This window comes from Apodemus sylvaticus, chromosome 4, assembly GCF_947179515.1.
Source record: "Apodemus sylvaticus chromosome 4, mApoSyl1.1, whole genome shotgun sequence".
Classification (NCBI taxonomy): domain Eukaryota; kingdom Metazoa; phylum Chordata; class Mammalia; order Rodentia; family Muridae; genus Apodemus; species Apodemus sylvaticus.
This window is the reverse complement of record NC_067475.1, coordinates 142,990,364-143,012,205: the sequence shown is the minus strand read 5'-3', so window position 1 is coordinate 143,012,205 and position 21,842 is coordinate 142,990,364. Positions and strand designations below refer to the sequence as shown.

Here is a 21,842-nt window from a genome sequence, read left to right as displayed (position 1 = left end):
AAAAAGATTAAGCTGGAAAGAAAATAGGCAAGGATTAGAAAAACAAATTCACATAGAGTTACAATTACAAAACCTTCATGAAAAGGACCTAATTCATTCGTGCCTGAATGTGAGTGTAGCAGTGTTTGCCTGGTGTACAGTAACAGGCCCTCGGTAAATACTTACTTACTGAGTAAATATGTATGTTCTACCCATCAAATTGGCAAAGAATTGTTAAAACAATATAAATCTATAAAACAAGGTATTGTATCAATTAACTAGCAATTTGAACGGGGAATATAAAGCATTTGTATTTTATACTCTTTTTCAAATAAGTTATTTTGGTTTTGTTTGCTTTAGCTTTTTAAAATAATTTCACACATGAATGAAGATATCAGTCTACAGCTTTCCTACTTCCTTCACTCCACATTGCAATTCCTCCCATGTTCTGCTGCTCCCTCTCAAATTGATGAATATATATATATACATTATATGCTTATACACATACATGTATGCATATGTGTATATATGTTCACACATATAATGTATTTTTATATGCATATATATGCATTCACATTATATATATGAAGGCTGAGTCATGTAGTGTTGCTCATATGTATGTATTTTAGAGTTGACCATGTGGGAATGGATAACCTATCATGGGGCTCCTCCCTGTAAAAGGCTGAATCTCCTCTTTAAAAACAAAATTTTATTATTATTATCTTATTTATTCACTTTACAGTGAATTCACTTTACTTTACGCCCTCACCCTCACTCCTTCCCACAATCCTTCCACCCTCCCCTTCTCCTCTGAGCTGGTGGGCTCCTCCCCCTGGGTATCCCTCAACCCTGGCACTTCAAAAGCTTCTGCTAGGCTGGGTACTTTGTCTCCCACTGAGGACAGACTCAGCGCCCATCTAGAAGAACATATCCCATGTACAGGCAACAACTTTTGGGATAGCCCCCGTTCCAGTTGTTTAGAATCCACGTGAAGACCAACCTGCTCATCTACTACATATGTGCAGGAAGGCCTAGGTCCAGTCCATCCACGCATGTTCTTTGGTTGGTGGTTCAGACTCTGAGAGCCCCAAGGTTCCAGGTTAGGTGATTCTGTTGGTCTTCCGGTGGTGTTCCTATCCTTTTAGGGGCTGTAATCTTTCCTCATCTGCTTACTAAGAGTTGACAAGTTTGACCCACTGTTTGATGGTAGGTAGATGCCTGTCTGAGTGAGCTGCTGGGAGGAGCCTCTCAGAGGACAACTATGCTAGACTCCTGTTTGCAAGCACAACAGAGTATCATTAGTAGTGTCAGGGATTGGTGCGTGTCCATGGGATGGGTCTCAGGTTGGGCCAGTTATGGGTTGGCCATTCCTTCCATCTCTGCTTCATCCTCCCTTCCTGAATTTCTTGGAGAGAAACTACATTTTGAGTCTAAAGTTTTTTAGGTGGGTTGGTGTCCCTATCTCTCCACCAGGATTCCTACCTAGCCACAGGAAGCAGACTTTCCAAGCTCCATATCCCCAATCACAGTGAAGGGCACCCCCACTGATTCTTGGGCACCACCCAATCCCAGGTCCCTATCACTTCCTGGAGATGACCCCTACACATCCTCTTTGTGACTTTCAGATTTTCATTCATTCTCATGGTCATCTGACCATCCTCCTACCTCTTCCCACACCCAAACCCTACAACCCCCTACTCTCCTCCAAATCCTCCTTCTCACTTAGTTCCCTCCCTCTATCTGCCTTCCATGACTATCAATTACCCTTCCAAGTGAGACTCAAGTATCCTTGCTTGTGCCCTCCTTCCTGTCCAGCCTTCTTGGGTCTGGACTATATCTATCGAGGGTACTCTGTACTATATGGCTAAAATCCACTTAGAAGTGAGTATATACGATGCATATCCTTTTGGGACTGGCTTACTTCACTCAGGATGATATTCTCATGATCCATCTATATGCCTGTAAAATTCATGATGTCTCATTTTTTATAGTGGAATAGTATTCCATTGAGTAGATATCCATTCTTCAGTTGAGGAATAGCTAGGTTGTTTCCACTTTCTGGCTATTACAAATAAAGCCATTGGTGTTCTGTTTAGGAAATTGTCTCCTGTACCAATGTGTTCAGGGGGATTTCCCTATTTCTCTTCAATGATATTCAGTGTATCTGGTTTTATGTTAAGGTCCTTGATCTACTTATTCTTGAGTTTTGTGCAGGGTAATAAACATGGATCTATTTTCATTCTTTTATATGTAGATATCCAGTTAAATCAACACCATTTGCTGAAGATGTTTTCTTTTCTTTACATTGTATGGTTTTAGCTTTTTTATCAAAAATCAAGTGTCCATAGGTGTGTGGGTTTATTTCTTGGTCTTCACTTTGATTCCATTGATCAATGTGTCTGATTCTGTATGAATAACATGCAGTTTTTTTAACTATTGCTCTGTACTACAGCTTGAGGTCAGCGATGATGATTCCTCCTGAAGTTCTTTTATTGTTCAGGTTTGTTTGGGCTCTCTTGGGTTCATTATTTTTTCCATATCGAGTTTGAATCTCATTCTCTTGATAGCCATTAATTGCTTAGAGTTCTTCATCTAGTGTAATCTTGTCCTCTTTGCTTATCCGTGCTGGCATGCCAGTTAGTGCTGTTATTGTGCTGGTCTTGTATATGTCAATGTATTGCTGGTGTTTATCAAGGTATCTTCCCTATCACATGTAGAAGACACTGTCTCAAAGAAGATGCCCTGGCCCTCTGGATCATACAAGGCTTCTGTTCCATCTTCCACCAGGCTTCCTGAACCTTAGATGCACAGGTTTTGCTGTAGCTGTATTAACTGGGTTTGCCCATAGTTAGCTGGACTCTGCAGGTTGACCAGTTGTCTATTTTTTTAAGAAGTTTCTCCAGTCCTGAGGCCTCTGGCGGGAGCCTTCAGATCTCCGCTTCGGGATCCAGAACAGCCTGGGCTACAGCATCACATCTCCAGGCCCTGCAAGAGGCCAGAGGGGCACCTGAGAGGCCAGCTGGGAGGAGTCAGTGTGCTCTGGTGAGTCCAGCAGGCCCCGGGTGGGAACCTTCAGGTGTCTGCTTCGGGATCTGAACAGCCTGGGCCACGGCACTCAGTCTCCAGGAAGTGCAAGAGGCCTGTTGTGCACCTGGAGGCAGGCTGGGAGGACACAGCTTGCTCCAGTGGGTCTGGCCCCACAGAGCTTAGGTTCCAGTCCTGAGGCCTCTGGCAGGAGCCTTCAGATCTCCGCTTCAGGATCCAGAACAGCCTAGGCTACAACACCACATCTCCAGGCCCTGCAAGAGGCCAGATATATACAAACAACTCAAGAAGTTAGACCCCAGGGAACCAAATAACCCTATTAAAAAATGGGGTACAGATCTAAACAAAGAATTTTCACCAGAAGAAATTCAGATGGCCGAGAGGCACCTTAAGAAGTGCTCAACATCATTAGTCATTAGGGAAATGCAAATCAAAACAACCCTGAGATTTCACCTTACACCAGTCAGAATGGCTAAGGTCAAAAACTCAGGAGACAGCAGGTGTTGGCGAGGATGTGGAGAAAGAGGAACACTCCTCCACTGCGGGTGGGGCTGGAAGATGGTACAACCACTTTGGAAATCAGTCTGGAGGTTCCTCAGAAAACTGGACATGGCACTTCCGGAAGACCATGCTATACCTCTCCTGGGCATATTCCCCGGCATGCAATAAAGACACATGCTCCATTATGTTCATAGCCAGAAGCTGGAAAGAACTCAGTTGTCCCTCAAAGGAGGAATGGATACAGAAAATGTGGTATATTTACACAATGGAATACTGCTCAGCAATTAGAAACAATGAATTCACAAAATTTTTAGGCAAATGGTTTGATCTGGAAAATATCATCCTAAGTGAGGTAACCCAATCACAAAAGAATACACATGGAATGCAATCTCTGATAAGTGGATATTAATTAGCCCAGAAGCTCTGAATACCCAAGGCACAAATCGCATAGCAAATGACTCCCATGAAGAAGTATGGAGAGGGTCCTGATCCCGGAAAGGATTGATCTAGCATTGGAGGGGAATATAAGGACAGAGAAAAAGGAGGGAGGTAATTGGAGAATGGGTGGAGAGAAGAAGGTTTATGGGACATATCGGGAAGGGAGATCTGGGAAAGGGGAAATCATTTGGAATGTAAACAAAGAAAATAGAAAATAAAAATAATAAAAAAAAGAAAAAAAAAGGAAGTTTCTGATGTGAAGTTTCTGTGATGAGGGTATGAGGTTTGTATGACTGTATTTGAAATGAATACGATTTCAGGAATGTGGCCATAGTCAGCTCTCTACCAGATGGCTAGGTACCAAGCATAGATTTGCTTTAGAGTACCAAGCATATATTTACTCCCTTTGAGTGAGCCTAGAGCCTAGTGAAGTGGTTTGTATGGGTTTGTCTTTCTGGGCTGGTCATTATGTGGTTCTTGAGCTTCCCAGATGCAGACTATAGATTGCTTTACTCCACTGGAAGGATACCTAGCACCTTCCAAAGCCAGGAAAGCTGGTCCTCAGAGAGGAGCCTTCCAAGTCAGCTCCAGCTTGATTCTTCTCAAGTGCTATGTCTGACATGTATGGTGTCTTCCATACTGCCCGCTTCCTTCCACAGTTAGGGAGGCAACCCAGGGCAACAGCACTGGCCCACATTGTTCTAGAAGTCTCTTCAACTTCCATGACCAATAAGAGGAAGGGAGATTTCCCAGACCTGGCATTGAGATTTTTGCTAGTCTCTGGCTCTTATGAGAAAACATTATCACCCACGTGGCACAATTTAATTAGTTTAAGCTATATACATGTCTATATGCAGACTTACATATGTATTTTATATGTGTATTTTAAGTCAACATAAAATAATATATTTCCATATGGCTTTCTCAAACTCCTTAATGTTATTCTCCCCTCCCCCACTCCCTCAGTATCACCCTCCCCACTCCGTCCCTAGTAAGAGTCCCTCTGTCTGTTTTCCAATATCCCCCTTAGAGCTCTTATTAGTTCTGTGGCCCATAGTCCTTTTTATTTTCCAGGTTGCTGAGCTTATTCCCAATCTAAACATTTAATGCTAGGATCTACTGATAAGGAAGAATATATAGTGTTTGTACTTTTAGATAAAACTAAAAATGGCAAAATACTTTAGAACACAAGATACCCACTGTGAACAAAGTTGCATTTTTTTAAAATAAATTCACAGTAGTGTTAGTATAAATAACAAGCAGGACCCAAGACTATATAAGATAATATGAATTGTTATCTCCAGTGAGAACATTTCCCCTACCATAAATACAAATAAAGATATAAAAGAACCACAAACCACATATTGTGAATAAAGCCAGTGGGCGAGAGGTGTGGTTCCCCCTTCCCCAACTGCCTCCACGGCAAGATTATTAGAAAACTCTGAGAGAAGAAAGTGCTGACCCACTCTGCCATGCTACTGACATTTGTTAATGTTTGTAGTTCTCTCAAAATATTAATTAATTTCTTCCTCTTCAGTTTATCTACGTTGCCCAGAAACCACTAGCTTCCTGGAATTTTTATTAAGAATTCCATTTTCTTGCCATGCTTCTCAGATACTGTGGCTTCTGCCAATAAATCCTAATAAATTTTTCACTTCTTTTCTTTCAGTAACATCCTAGAGGATCTGATTCAGACTCAAATTAATCACCGATCAGGTTAATGGCTCCTAGGAGTTTACTTCCGATAGCCCTTATTATATTAAATCAAACTTGATAGTGAGCTAGATCATTGCTCCGTTGGGCTTTCATAAAAGCACTGGTATTTAATATGATTTATGACAAGTTTTCTTTTAATATCTTTGCTTATTGTGTGCTTTCATTTTAAAACATTCTGTGCCAATGGCACTGTTCAATATCTATCACACATTTAAAATATTTTATAGGAAACATTTACGGTAAAATATGTCACATTTTTATTATAGTCACACAATAATGAACAGGAGCCATTTAACTTACAACCAAAATATTAAGATTTTACATAGTTCTGGAAAGTTATATGTGTGTGTACATCTTGCTTATTAAAAAGATAGCTTGTGTGGCAGCAGGGCCAGGAGGCTTAACGTGTTATTCTTTTTAAGCTTTGCAGCAAAGGGGCGGCTCTGGGGAAACCCTTTGAGGCACACGCTGAAGATATAGCAAGTGTGGCAAGTTTCATTGAGACAAAGCTCGTCACATGCTACCTACGTATGCGGAAGCCTGACCTTGCCCTGAACCACGCACACAGGTAAAGCGAAATACCAATGGCCAAGAAATGCGCATACACATTTGGGCTTACCTTGGGTAGTCTTCTATTGTATTTCAGTTTAAGGTAGAAACCCTAAGATTCTGCATCACCTGATGTGTGAATCTGAGCAAATCAGAAAGCCCACAGAGGAGAGTCTCAACCCCTAGCGGAGAAAAACAAAATGTAGAAGTCCACAATGCAAAGGCAATTGCATCAGGAAAGGAAGAAAAATGAGAATAAAGAGGAAAGGAGATGGTGAGGGAATGGAGAGCTGGTAAAACTACAGAAGGGATGTGGAACAGACAGGAACACGGACTATGGATGTTTGGTGCTAGCACGGTTAGTTCAAAGAACCCTGGCATCTTCCAGACAGCTTTCCAAAAGCATGAACTGTTGTTATCTCTGCCCTTAAAGGTATACAACTCATGTTTTTATCTTTCTGGAGAGTTTCCTATGGCTCTGTAACCTTGTGGATTCCCAGAATCTCCATGGTTATTCGGCCTACCTTGTAGGTTATGAGAATATACCCGCCCCACAGTCTGCTTCCTAAAGGTCTTCCTCGCAGGATGAATAATATGGCTGCAGCAAAGATGGATGGATTCCTCTCACTGACGTTGTGACTGCTCCCTTGTATCTGACTTGTATCAATCTCCTGAGGTCTTTTGTGCTTTTCATTTTCTCATCTTATATCCTCATACGGTTTTGTATACAAATGACAAAACTGATGTCACTGTGAAAACCAAATACCTTCATGCTAGCAGTTGCCATAATTATATGCCATGTTGGTGGGAGGTCTGCCAACACAGGAACGTCCATTCCAGACCATGTGGGCTAGGACGGGTTGTCACAGCTCTCGAGTCACTTGACTTGACATCAAGGACATACAGACAACAAAAGCACTTTGGCACTCATAGGATAACCCTGAAAAAAAAAAAAAGCTCTCCAGTGTAAGGAAACTGCAGAACCCAAATGCATGTTTCTTTTGACCCCAAAGGAAATTTCTTCATTCACTAGTCTATCTGGCAACATTTTTCAGTCATATCCCAACTCAATAACAAGATGTGTGGCCTTTCAATAAATTTTGTTCTATTTCCATTTGAAAGAGGCAGTACTGGAAACACATATTTCAGTATGTCAAAAATATTAGAATGTCAGGATTATTCGGGAGTACAGTGTGAAAAACTCATTACAATTGAAACTAGTTTTCTAGAAACTACACAGGTATATGTAAGCAATAATAAGTTTAGATGTGCAGAGCATAATTATATGTCACCCTTTCATGCATTATCACACACCAAAAGAACGAGCACTATGGAAAATATCCCTTTTTTATCAGAATGGATCGAAGGGGTTTCACATCACATTTAACTGTGAAAGTTCCTCAGAAGGAATGGCCATGTAAAAATTCTTTTCAGTTTATTACAACATGTAATGAGAACAAAGAACCAAGAATCTGTAATTCAAATGGAAGGGCAATAAGGTTCTACTCTTCCTGGTAATGGAAAAGTCCTCTCACTGTTTAGAGGAAAATACTTTCTGTTTAAAAACAAGAATGCTTTTTCAAGATCTTTGAAATTACTGGGGTCAACCACGACGATATGATGATGGTGATGGTGATGATGATGATGATGATGATGATGAACTTGACATGTTAGGTTTAACCTTAGTCTACTGTTTTCTCATGTAAAACAGTTTGTGTTTCCCTTTCTAAATTTGAACATTAAGTAATCAATATGAATATACAGAGATTAAATGGTCAATTCAAACAAAAATGTAGCAAGACAAAGCACCCATTTTGCTGTTCATGTCACATGGGTGGCACTACAGAGGCAGCATGAGTCCTGTAGTAAAACATTTACAAAGTTCCCAGGCTCTGAAGACAGAGTCGGACACATCATCAAACAAATACATTTCATAAAATAAATTAATCAGGATGTTTTGTTTATAAATAGCTCACACCATTAGTTATACGCTGCAGAATTCTGTATTGTCTTATTACCACATCGTGATAGTTGATACTAATCACGAGTCAAAATTAAAAATGCTCCTTTTTGCATTTATTTGCATTTGCTGAAGCATCTTCCTTTAATTTTATGTAAATGAAAGGCCTACTGCATATCTTCATCTTGTTAAACACAAAAATTGGCCTTAAAACCATCAGGTAGTTGTGCTTCTGATTCTTATCAGAATAATTCTTATCAGCATAAATGCATGTGCATTTGTCAAGTAGACTGCAAAACCCGGAACTACGTAGTTCTAAAATCAACAGAAATACTTGAGAAATCAATCAGCATACATTGTTAGCCAAATATGGGATACAAAGACTCGTGAAACAACTGTTAACAAAATTTGTTCTTTTCTTTTTCTTCTAACAAATCCAAGCTGGCAAACACAGGCATCACTCAACTTCAGCCCAACGTGATGCCTAGACACATGAGATGGGTCAGCCGCTCTCCAGCATCAAACGGGAGCCCCCGTCCACTAGAAGGTGCTTAGCATATCTCTAAGACTGGTTCCTAGTGACATTTACCTATTAAAAATACAAATCCTGCCACAACAGTTTACTTACTATATAATTATATTTTATTATATAGTATTACTATATAACATATATTATATTATAGTTGTATTATATTATAATATATTATATTATAATACAATACATATATATTGCATTATATTATAGTTGTAAAACCTCTAATGGGTATATCACCTTCGGGTATTCTCTAGTTTTGTTATCATAATGTGGCACAAAATATGAATACAAACATTCCAAATGTGTGGACATTTTCCAATTGTGATCACCTTATACTGGTGGCATACACTTATCAGCTTAACAAATGCTTAAGTACATCCTCACCAGAAACCTGTTCCTGGGCTGACCAATGGACAGATGTTTATAAGTGGGAAATGTCTGCTCCTTGTTTATCCACAGAATTTTTAAAAAGAAAGTAGAAAGTTAGGAATATAGGAAATACATGAGGATAGACCTTATAATAAATGTCATGAAGAAAATAAGCATAATTTTATGATACAAAGGCAGTATAGTATGTTGAATCAAATAACGGTTTAGAATCTAACCACCTGCATTTAAAATTCTGAATGTTTCTCCCAAAACTTAGCATGAATTTAATTTTTAATAACATTGGCTTATAATAATATACCTAATTCACCATTATTACCTCATAGTATATTATGAATCATTAATCATACATTCACAGTTTTTATTCCAGCCACAATACAATTACTTCTATCAAGTCTGTCTTCCTACTATAAAAAAAAAATCTATAAAATTGAGTAAGATATATTAAGTACTTCCTCTTGGGTATTCACAGTTTTCAAAACAAGAATAATCCTTGAAAGGAGGAAGTTCATAATCACATGAAGTTCCTGGGCTTCCTTTCCACGTTAACCACGGACAGCACAGTGAACTACAGCAGCGGTTTGCTGAGTAGGCTGAGGACTGAATAGTGCACTCACAAGGCTGTCGCTGAAAGGCGAGTGTCCACTCCGGCAAGTCTGTGCCTGTCATTCTTACTCAGCTCACGTTTGTACTTCTTGCACTCCTGAGCTTATGCAGTCATGCTGGAATTATATTGTCTCAAAAACTAAAAAAAATAGTAAGAAAAGCGAAGGCAGGTGACTGGGGAAGACGTAGCTTCATAAAAGGGCGTGGAGACAGAGTCTGACTGAGGCTTCCAGGCTCTCTTTGGCCGTGTGAAGGATGAGCATCTACGTAGCACAAGTTTTCTGCTAACCAGAACTAAGTATTCGTTGAAAATGATAAATCACCTCAGTGCTAGGAGATGTGTAGGGAGTCAACATAAGACGCCTCACCTCCGGCTCCACAAGTTCAGCTGAGACCTGGAGCGCTCACCCAGGCCTTAAGAGTAAGGACGTGTAGGGAAAATCCCTGGGGATGAAGCTCTGTGTCAAAATAGACCTGTTAAGTCCAAGATGAGGGTGGTTACAGAAAGACATCACACACGAAAAGAAAATGAACAAATGCCTGGAATCTGTCCCGGGAAGATGCCACCACCCCAAGTCCTACACAGCTTCATGACGATACAAGGTGTAGAAAGGAGAGCTGCTACATAAGTGCAGAGGCAGGAGAATGAAACTGTACTTAGAAGGTAATCAGTCCCGCAACGCTGAGCACTGGGATTGGTAGACAATGATTCCAACAATGTTGAGAGAAAACATATTCAAGAACCCTGAAGTAAAACTGGTTCTAACTAGTAAGCTGAGAACAGCCTCAGGAAAAGATTAGAAGCCAAAACCAGGTCAGAACCAGGGACAGGATGGAGATATAACCTAGATGAGCCCAGTGCAAGGAGGGAGACTGCTAAAGAAAGACTCCCTAGGCTTAAAAACAAATCAGTACAAATCATTGACCAAGAACAATGGAGGGGCGGAGACAGCCATCAGTCCGCGGTCAGCCTCCACCACCCAGGAAGACGAGACCTGCCTCAGAAGCTCCCTATAAATGCTTACTGGCAAACTTAGTGTAAAGCATTTGACACTAACACCACAATGGCCTGTCAAGGAATAACATAGAATTTTAGTACATCAAAGTCTTTTAATGAGGCAATGCAGTATTAACTGTGCAGATTAAAGATGCATTTTGTAATCTCTAAAGTTCACATTTAAAAGCATATCAAGCCTGGGTAGAGCAGCAACGGTCTGACATAAAGTTAAAGTAACACTTAATTGACTGAAAATAAATCAAAACAAGCCTGTGAAGAGGAAAATGAGACGAAGCACAGAAAACTGATAGTAAGATGGAAAACGCAGCCAAACTGCACCAGGAGTTACATGAAACATGGAAATTATTGCAAAATTTGAGCTATATAGGGATGCCAGTCTGAATTATACTGTGTAGTCATCCATACATACTTGTCTTATTTGTTTTCATTTGAGATTATGATATAACTACATTTCTTCCCTTTCTCCCTCCAGGACTTCTCATATACTCCTCCCTACTCTCACTGAAATGCATGGCCTTTTTTTGACTAATTGTTATTGCATGCATACACACATACACACAGACACCACACACACACACACACACACACAGTCCCTATATTGTAACTTTTAGGTATTTTTTCAGGGCTGATCTTCTGACAATGGACTAACAATTGGTATGCTCATCCCAAATAATGATATATCACACAAGAAACGTAAATTGTCATTTTAAATTATCTAGTACTATCAAAGTAGATTTAAGGAAAAAATAAATAGCCCAAAAATAAGGCTCAATATAATTTCAATTTTTTTTGAATTCCTGTTTTATTCATTCTACAGTCACAATTTAATTGAATTAGAAATTGGTAATAGTTAAAATAGCTAGGAAGTTCCTCTAAATATTTGGAAATTATTCAGTGTGTACCTAGGTAACTCATGGGTTAAAATGTTAGAGAATAAAATAACCCAAGAGACAGACTTGAATCTCCATTTGGCCTTGACCTTCCCAAATTACCTTTCTTCAAGTATTATTTCTTTTCTCTAAATACCTCTAAGTTGCTTAAAGCAATTTCTGAATCTTAGTCACCATTGTGTATGTACCCTGTTTCAGTCCTACCACCAACACAGGTGGGTGGTCTTTGGGTAAAGGTTATCACAACAATAAACTTATTATTGTTTTAAGACACCTTTTCCAAACCTCCAAATATTTAATTAAGTAGATACTTTGGAAAAGTCTTTTAAAACCTATAACTTCTTAACATCCTTCTCCTCAGCTCTGAGGACAATTAAAATATGCAGAGGGCAACATCAGCTTACAGTGACAGGAGTTCATCAGTTTAAAAATGAGCTGATGCATGAGAGAACTAACAGGAAGTCTGCAAATTCCTTGCTGATCTCAGGAAATATGGAATCTGAAATACGATTCTCTCTTTTGTCTAAAAGGTGAAAATCTGACCATCAAGTTTGATAGGTCAATAGAATTAGAACTCTAGTCCTTTTCAATGAATTTAAGTAAAAAAGGATATCACAACTATAAACAAGTATGCTTGAAATGCAGGTGCACTCAATTTCATAAAATAGATATCAGTAGATCTAATATTAAAAGGTAATGCCAACATGAGAGAGAATGGTTTCGAGGGAAGGTGGATAGAACACAGTTGGTATGAAGAAAGGAAAGGGAGGAATGGAAAGAAATAATTGGGGGGCAAGTAAAGGACAGACTATAAAGAGGGATAACTCATGCTCCCCTCAAAATCTCCTCCACATCCACCCAGATCTATAGTTCCCCTTGAAAATGATATACAGGAAATTACCCCTAGATGAATTTCCTAAAAGTATACACAGATACATATATAAAAAGGAGTTTAAATGGAATTACCCTGTAATGGGGAGGAAATACTTCTCCCAGATACTATAGGTTATCAAATTAAAAGCCCAGTGCCAGGTACGAATTAGCCTTCTTTGGGTCTTTGGTCAGTAGTCCAAAAATTATAGGCTATTGCTTTTACTTTGGTAACCACATAAAACTTGAAGGTAGCAAAGTATGAGTTAAAGATACCACATGTTTCAGGCATAAGACATGGAGAAATCAATCTACTACCATCCTGGAAACTTAACACCCCCTCCCAATGACTACTTTTTATAGTTTTGGAATTTTCTTTTTTTTTTTCATTCTTTTATTCTTTAATAGTCCCAACACTGTCAAAAATTTAATTTCAGGTTGAACCATTCTCTTATATTTGAATCCCTGTAACATAAAAAACAATTTATACATTTCTAATATATAATTATAGATAACAAACATTCACAATATAAAATGGAAGAAGGGAGCAGGGCCATAGGAATAAAGACCAGACCAAACAAGATCAAAACAATCATGGCAAATGTCAAGTGTGGCCTCACCATTCTGAGATTTCACCTGACACCAGTCAGAATGACTAAGATCAAAAACTCAGACAGCAGGTTCTGGCAAGGATGTTAAGAAAGAGGAACACTCCTCCACTGCTGGTGGGGTTGCAAATTGGTACAACTACTCTGGAAATCAGTCTTGTGGTTCCTCAGAAAACTGGGCATAATAATACCGGAGAACCCTGCTATACCACTCCTGGGCATATACCCAGAGGATTCCCCAGCATGTAATAAGGCCACATGTGCCGTTATGTTCATTTCAGCCTTATTTATAATAGCCAGAAGCTGGAAAGAACCCAGATGTCCCTCAACGGAAGAATGGATACAGAAAATGTGGTATACTCAGCTATTAAAAACAATGAATTCATGAAATTCTTAGACAAATGGATGGAATTAGAAAATATCATCCTGAGTGAGGTAACTCTATCATGAAAGAACACAAATGGTATGCAGTCACTGATAAGTGGATATTAGCCCAGAAGCTTGGAATACTCAAGACAAAATTCACATATCAAATGATGCTCAAGAAGAAAGAAAGACAATGTATGGATACTCTGGTTCTTCTTAGAAGGGGGAACAAAATTCTCACAGAAGGAGATACAAAGGCAAAGTGTAGAGCAGAGACTGAGGGAAAGACCATCCAGAGACTACCCTACCTAGTGATCCATCCCATATACAGGCACAAAACCCAGACACTGTTGTTGATGCCCACAAGGACTTGCTGACCAGAGCTGGATATAGTTTTGGAATTTTCTATGCATGCACTACTATGGAGAAAAATAATAACTATCTTACCTTGCTGTAAGCCATGTATAATGACTGGTCTGATAAGCATCTGGTAATATGTTCACTGATGTAATAATGGCAGGAATGTTACAAGAATAACCAACCACTTTTTGATTGGATATAAAAGACAGATCCTCAAGATGTAACTCATATCTGATACTGTTAACTGGGTCAAACATAGCTGGGGAAGTCATAAACCCTATCAGTATGGCCTAAAACTAGTATTATGCTTAGTGTCCCATAATTCCTTTTTTATACCTATTGATTAATGTATCTCTAAATCCTTACCAGAGAAGGATGGCTATTAAAACATGGAGCCAGACTAGTCAATGTTCAGAGAATAAGAGCCTGTGTATTGTACAGCTTTAGATGGAACATTTGCATATGCCCCCCACTCAAATGAGAGTGATTATCGTTGAAGAAGGGATCCAAAGATTGTAGAGCCAGAGGATAGTGGACTTCTGCAGCAGAAAGACACAACAGAGCCATTGCGTGCAAGAATGCACAAAGGCTGTAACTGCATTTATAGGACCTGCCTTGGATCAAGCCAGTCAGAATCTCAGTATAAATGGAAGAGAGACTCGTTGAGTCCCACTCATAGCTGAGGAGCTACAGGTAGTTGATAAACTGCTAGGGTGGGATTTCTCTTTCTTCAGAGACACATCCTAGGTGGCTATGTGTCTTCCAATAGATGCCCCTTCATCCAAACACATGCCAACAACACTAAGAAGACTCAGTGGATTTTGTAAATAAATAATGACATTAGAAGGGAAAGTGGCTGAGAGATAAGGGAGGAATTAGAGAGATATAGACTGGACTCGATCAAAACGCCATTAGATGAGCATATAAAATCCTAAAGCAATTAAAGTTTATAGGTAAATAATATTCTATAAAATAACTAACTATTAATTTTAAGTGAATTTACTTGCACGTAAAGTGCAGTAAGACAAAGGGTGCCAGTTTCTTGCTAAGAGAAAATAAATAGCTATTGAATACCAGTGGTGGCACTGCCTGTAGGAAAATGATAATTTGGAAAACAAAAAAAAATTGTTATGGATGAATGGACAGATATGTAGGCAAACAGACAAACAGGACAGCTCACGGTGCCTTCTTTGAGAAAGCACATGGCTAGTAGTTTTGATGATATTACTATGCACTTTTGGAAGATATTGCCGCTAATTGTTTTTTCAGCTCTGGCGATTATAGAATCCTGCTTCCTCCCAGTTTCATCATTCCCTAGCTCACTGATTTGTCCCTTTTAATGTAGTAAAGTAATGACATTCTGTACATATTGTGTGTGTTGGGTGTTTATGCTTGGACATCCTTGCGAGTGTAAAAAGAAATAAAGGTAACTTATAGCACTGTCATTTTTAAGATGCCTGGTTAGTTTTCCGGACACTTGTGTCTTCAAGGAGCTGGGCACATTAAAACGTTATGTGGGTCATTAGTATCTCTACACTTCTTGTTATTGTATTCTCATGAAAGTAAATCTACTATAAAAAAGATGCTTCCATTGAAGATGACATTAAATACTCCAAGTTTCTCTTTAAATTCTAAAAGGAATATAAAACATGACAATATTCTGTAGAAGAGCAAAGATTATGTGCACTGAGCCAGTGTGAGAAACAATTATGACAGTTTCTTGGACTACAAGGTTGACTACATTAAGGAACATAATAGTTGTTGGGCAGTAAAAAGAGCAAGCATTCAATGGATCTGTTGTACCATAGTTGTGAATGATGCACTTTTACATGACCTAAATTAAGTCCTTTCATTTAATCTCAGTGAAAAACTGGGAAGATATCCTAAATGTGTCCTTCCAAATGCTCCAGGAGGGTTTCTTTTAATTGCAGTCCAGAAGAGACATCAGGCACCACCATCCATTTTTCTTTCTCTCAAAAATTTTTTTGTTTCATTTTTATCTTGAATGTGGTGAAAATCATACCATGATTCTAATACAGAGGGGTTTTCTTTGTCTTATCTTGGGGCATGGCTGGTATGTATTGGAATTTTTCTCGAATTTAAAAACCCAAGTTCAGGTACTACTTCCCACTTCCCTCAGATAGATAGATAGATAGATAGATAGATAGATAGATAGATAGATAGATAGATAGATAGATAGATAGATAGATGGAAAGATGGATGGATGGATGGATTGATGGATGATAGATAGATAGATAGATAGATAGATAGATAGATAGGTAGAAAGAAAGAAAGAAAGAAAGAAAGAAAGAAAGAAAGAAAGAAAGAAAGAAAGAAAGAAAGAAAGATAGATAGATAGATAGATAGATAGATAGATAGATAGATAGATAGATAGTACATAGGTAGATAGATAAAAATTATTTTGAAGTTTAGAAAACCTATTATTCAGTGCTGCTGCAACACAACTTTGAAATAGTGAGAATGGAAATTCTAAGATCCTCCTACATCACATTCCTTCCCTGTCTGACCCCTGGAGCCCTCCTCCTCCTCTGAGGTTATCACATGAATTAGTGTGACAGCCAGGCAATGTAGACGTGTAGACGTATTATATAAAAGGTAGGAATTAGGGGAAAGCTATTGTTCTGCTAAGCAGACACGTTTTTAGAACATCCTTCTAAACATTTACAGGCAAACTTACAGATTAATGCTTCAGTCGCCTTTGGCCAGAGAAGCTTCTTTGTACTGTGGACAGCAGTTAATGTAATGATTCGTAACTGGTCAGAGTGCCAAGAATAAGTGTTTTGTCCATGTTTAGCCACAAACAGAACATGTACATCATCTCTTTTAATGTTCAGGGGATATCATGAGAAATGAAATAGAAAAAGTATATGACCAGAGGATGGGAAGGAGTGCTGAAATGCCATCTTCTAAACATGATATGCCCATTGCACTCGTGGGCCTAGAGCCGCTGCAGTCACCTAAACAAGCCTGCACAATGTTTGCCCTGTCAGCATTCCATCAGAGATGACAGAGAACCTCATGAGGTCCCACCTTTCCATGAGGGGCTGAAGGAGATAGTTCAAATGAGAAATGTCCCCTATGGGATCAAGCACCAGTACACTTGGTCCTCAACTATTGGTGATGCAGTTTGTGGAGATGAGAGTCAGGCTAACTCCACTTCTAATATATTCTATTCTCTTTCTCCCTCTTCTCTCTGTCTGTCTCTGTCTCTGTCTCTCTCTGTCTCTGTCTGTCTGTCTCTCTCTCTCACACACACACACAAGAGAGAAAGAATTGTTGGGAAGGATAAGGAGTCAGAAAGAGAGAGGGATGAGAGGGTGATTGGGATCAATACAATCACAATACAAAATATTGTATTATATGCATAGACATTACATACATATGCATGTAAATATATACAATTCAACTTATAATGCATCAAATTGTAAAAAATAAGCTTTAAAATATAAACTAAATTAAGATAAATATTAAAATGATAATAAGAACTAAAGCAAACAAATAATCAAAAAGCTATCCAATACCAAAAAATTACAAATGGCTCAATGACTCAGAATTATCATCTTGTCTTAGCAAGAATGCAAAAGACAGGGACCAAGATAGCTTAAACTTCTTTTCAGGAATTTTGAATGGAGAGTAGGAAGGATTAGGAGAGACAAAAATGAGTTTGTTTACAAAACGAGAAGAGGGGAGAGAAAGAAGGGAGTATGGGGCATGGAGGGAGAGGGTGGGAGAGGGTAGGGGGAGGGTGGGAGGGGAAGAAGGAAAGGATAAAGAAAGAGAAAAGAAAAGGAATCAACTCTCTTCTAATCCAGAGTCTTGCCTGTATTGCTTAATCTGTTCACATACCCCAAGCTCCAGTGATCCTCCTGCCTCAGCTTCCAGAGTACTTGAACTATAGACATGTGTCATAGTGTGACATTTTCCAAAGAAGAAAATAAGAGACAGGAGAGGATACACCTAACCTCTCCTGATTTTTCAGTTGTGGGAAGGTTCTGAAACTGAATCTGCTTCTCTGAGCCTGTCCAAAATCGTCAAAGACATGATCACCATCACCCCTGTTTCTAAGAGATAAGTTTTCTATCTTTCAAGTGCTCTCATCTGTACTTTTCCACCATATTAGACTCTCTAGTAATGAAAATACCCCGGGCCAACAGGCCTCTGGTGCTGCACCTGCTCTGCCCTGCACTCCTCCAAGGCTCCGTTGCTCTCAGCTTCAGGGTGACTGCATCTTAGTTGATACACAGCTCTCTTTATGTTTCACGCCTCATCACATCCTTGGATTTCTCTTTTCTTTTTTTTTTTTTTTTGTTTTTTTTTTTTGTTTTTTGTTTTTTGTTTTTTTATTCGATATAATTTATTTACATTTCAAATGATTTCCCCTTTTCTAGCCCCCCCCACTCCCCGAAAGTCCCGTAAGCCCCCTTCTCTTCCCCTGTCCTCCCTCCCACCCCTTCCCACTTCCCCGTTCTGGTTTTGCCGAATACTGTTTCACTGAGTCTTTCCAGAACCAGGGGCCACTCCTCCTTTCTTCTTGTACCTCATTTGATGTGTGGATTATGTTTGGGTATTCCAGTTTTCTAGGTTAATAACCACTTATTAGTGAGTGCATACCATGATTCACCTTTTGAGTCTGGGTTACCTCACTTAGTATGATGTTCTCTAGCTCCATCCATTTGCCTAAGAATTTCATGAATTCATTGTTTCTAATGGCTGAATAGTACTCCATTGTGTAGATATACCACATTTTTTGCATCCACTCTTCTGTTGAGGGATACCTGGGTTCTTTCCAGCATCTGGCAATTATAAATAGGGCTGCTATGAACATAGTAGAGCATGTATCCTTATTACATGGTGGGGAATCCTCTGGATATATGCCCAGGAGTGGTATAGCAGGATCTTCTGGAAGTGAGGTGCCCAGTTTTCGGAGGAACCGCCAGACTGATTTCCAGAGTGGTTGTACCAATTTGCAACCCCACCAGCAGTGGAGGAGTGTTCCTCTTTCTCCACACCCTCTCCAACACCTGCTGTCTCCTGAATTTTTAATCTTAGCCATTCTGACTGGTGTAAGATGAAATCTTAGGGTTGTTTTGATTTGCATTTCCCTAATGACTAATGAAGTTGAGCATTTTTTAAGATGCTTCTCCACCATCCGAAGTTCTTCAGGTGAGAATTCTTTGTTTAACTCTGTACCCCATTTTTTAATAGGGTTGTTCGGTTTTCTGGAGTCTAACTTCTTGAGTTCTTTATATATATTGGATATTAGCTCTCTATCTGATGTAGGGTTGGTGAAGATCTTTTCCCAATTTGTTGGTTGCCGATCTGTCCTCTTGATGGTGTCCTTTGCCTTACAGAAACTCTGTAACCTTATGAGGTCCCATTTGTCAATTCTTGCTCTTAGAGCATACGCTATTGGTGTTCTGTTCAGAAACTTTCTCCCTGTACCGATGTCCTCAAGGGTCTTCCCCAGTTTCTTTTCTATTAGCTTCAGAGTGTCTGGCTTTATGTGGAGGTCCTTGATCCATTTGGATTTGAGCTTAGTACAAGGAGACAAGGATGGATCAATTCGCATTCTTCTGCATGCTGACCTCCAGTTGAACCAGCACCATTTGTTGAAAAGGCTATCTTTTTTCCATTGGATGTTTTCAGCCTCTTTGTCGAGGATCAAGTGGCCATAGGTGTGTGGGTTCATTTATGGATCTTCAATCCTGTTCCATTGATCCTCCTGCCTGTCACTGTACCAATACCATGCAGTTTTTAACACTATTGCTCTGTAGTATTGCTTGAGGTCAGGGATACTGATTCCCCCAGATTTTCTTTTGTTGCTGAGAATAGTTTTAGCTATCCTGGGTTTTTTGTTGTTCCAGATGAATTTGATAATTGCTCTTTCTAACTCTGTGAAGAATTGAGTTGGGATTTTGATGGGTATTGCATTGAATCTGTATAGTGCTTTAGGCAAAATGGCCATTTTAACTATATTGATTCTACCGATCCATGAGCATGGGAGGTTTTCCCATTTTTTGAGGTCTTCTTCCATTTCCTTCTTCAGAGTCTTGAAGTTCTTGTCATACAGATCTTTCACATGTTTGGTAAGAGTCACCCCAAGATACTTTATACTGTTTGTGGCTATTGTGAAGGGGGTCATTTCCCTAATTTCTTTCTCAGCCTGCTTATCCTTTGAGTATAGGAAGGCCACTGATTTGCTGGAGTTGATTTTATAACCTGCCACTTTGCTGAAGTTGTTTATCAGCTGTAGGAGCTCTCTAGTGGAGTTCTTTGGGTCACTTAGGTAGACGATCATGTCGTCTGCAAATAATGATAGTTTGACTTCTTCCTTTCCAATTTGTATCCCTTTGACCTCCTTATGTTGTCGAATTGCCCGAGCTAGTACCTCAAGTACAATATTGAAAAGATAAGGAGAAAGGGGGCAGCCTTGTCTGGTCCCTGATTTCAGTGGGATTGCTTCAAGTTTTTCTCCATTTAGTTTGATGCTGGCTACCGGTTTGCTGATATTGCTTTTACTATGTTTAGGTATATCTGGAGGAAATGGACAATTTCCTTGACAGATACCAAATACCAAAATTAAATCAGGACCAAGTAGACCATCTTAACAGTCCCATAATGCCTAAAGAAATAGAAGGAGTCATAGAAAGTCTTCCAACCAAAAAAAGCACAGGACCAGATGGCTTCAGTGCAGAATTCTACCAGACCTTCAAAGAAGAGTTAACACCAATACTCTTCAAACTATTCCACAAAATAGAAACAGAAGGAACACTACCCAATTCCTTCTACGAAGCCACAATTACGCTGATACCAAAGCCACAAAAAGATCCAACAAAGAAAGAGAACTTCAGACCAATTTCCCTTATGAACATAGATGCAAAAATACTCAATAAAATTCTTGCCAACCGAATCCAAGAACACATCAAAATGATCATCCACCATGATCAAGTAGGCTTTATCCCGGGAATGCAGGGTTGGTTCAATATACGGAAATCCATCAATACAATCCACTACATAAACAAACTCAAAGAACAAAACCACATGGTCATTTCACTGGATGCTGAAAAAGCATTTGACAAAATTCAGCATCCCTTCATGCTTAAAGTCTTGGAGAGAACAGGAATTCAAGGATTTCTCTTTTCTAATGGCTCGTCCAGGTCCTATCTCAGAAGTCACTGTTCATTGGCCCTTTATTTTCTCTTGCTGTGTGCTCACATATATAAAAGTGGCTGACAAATGAGAGTGGAGGTGGTTATCACATGGCTATCACGTGGTTATCACGCCAGGACTCATACACAATGATACAACTGAGTTTGAGTCCCGTCTTTTGCATATGCAAAGGGCATGGTCAGAGGTGTTGATAAACAAGTCTCCATGCTGGTCATCCCACCAGGAGCAATAAAGAAGATGTAGCAGACACTTTTTCTGGATGAGTTGCTCATGGGGTATGTTAAGCATTTTAAAATATTTGTTACCCACAACTATACATTTGGTGTTTAGAACAAGTCATTTAGCCTTTCTGTATCCTCTGTCTTTGCAAATTCTCTCAGGGTAATAAAACAATTCACTGGTTTTTTTTATTAATAAATTTAGTTCTCAGGCCAGATAGTAGTTCCAGCGACGGTGCACGCGTTTAATCCCAGCACTTGGGAGGCAGAGGCAGGCAAATTTCTGAGTTTGAGGCTAGCCTGATCTACAGAGTGAGTTCCAGGACAGCAAGGGCTACACAGAGAAACCCTGTCTAGAGAAAAATAAAAACAAAGAAAGAAAGAAAGAAAGAAAGAAAGAAAGAAAGAAAGAAAGAAAGAAAGAAAGAAAGAAAGAAAGAGAGAAAAGAAAAGAAAGAAAGAAGGAAAGAAAGAAAAGAAAGAAAAGAAAGAAAAGAAAGAAAGAAATTTACTTTTCTAGCATTTTCATACATTTGTATAAATGTGTTCTGCTTTTCCCACCTTCCCCCATTTCGGCCTCACCTCTGCTGCTCCCTTTCTTCTGC

The 21,842-nt window shown here is 39.3% G+C and overlaps 1 protein-coding gene across 1 annotated transcript in view; it reads left to right on the top strand.

Annotated features, from left to right (window-relative positions):
• The window catches only part of Spata16 (spermatogenesis associated 16), a 273,026-nt gene that overhangs the window by 56,450 nt on the left and 194,734 nt on the right, over window positions 1-21,842 (top strand). The window contains exon 2 of the mRNA XM_052178788.1: window positions 6,102-6,247. Coding sequence (XP_052034748.1) covers window positions 6,102-6,247 — 146 coding nt within the window. The remainder of the gene's footprint in view (window positions 1-6,101; window positions 6,248-21,842) is intronic.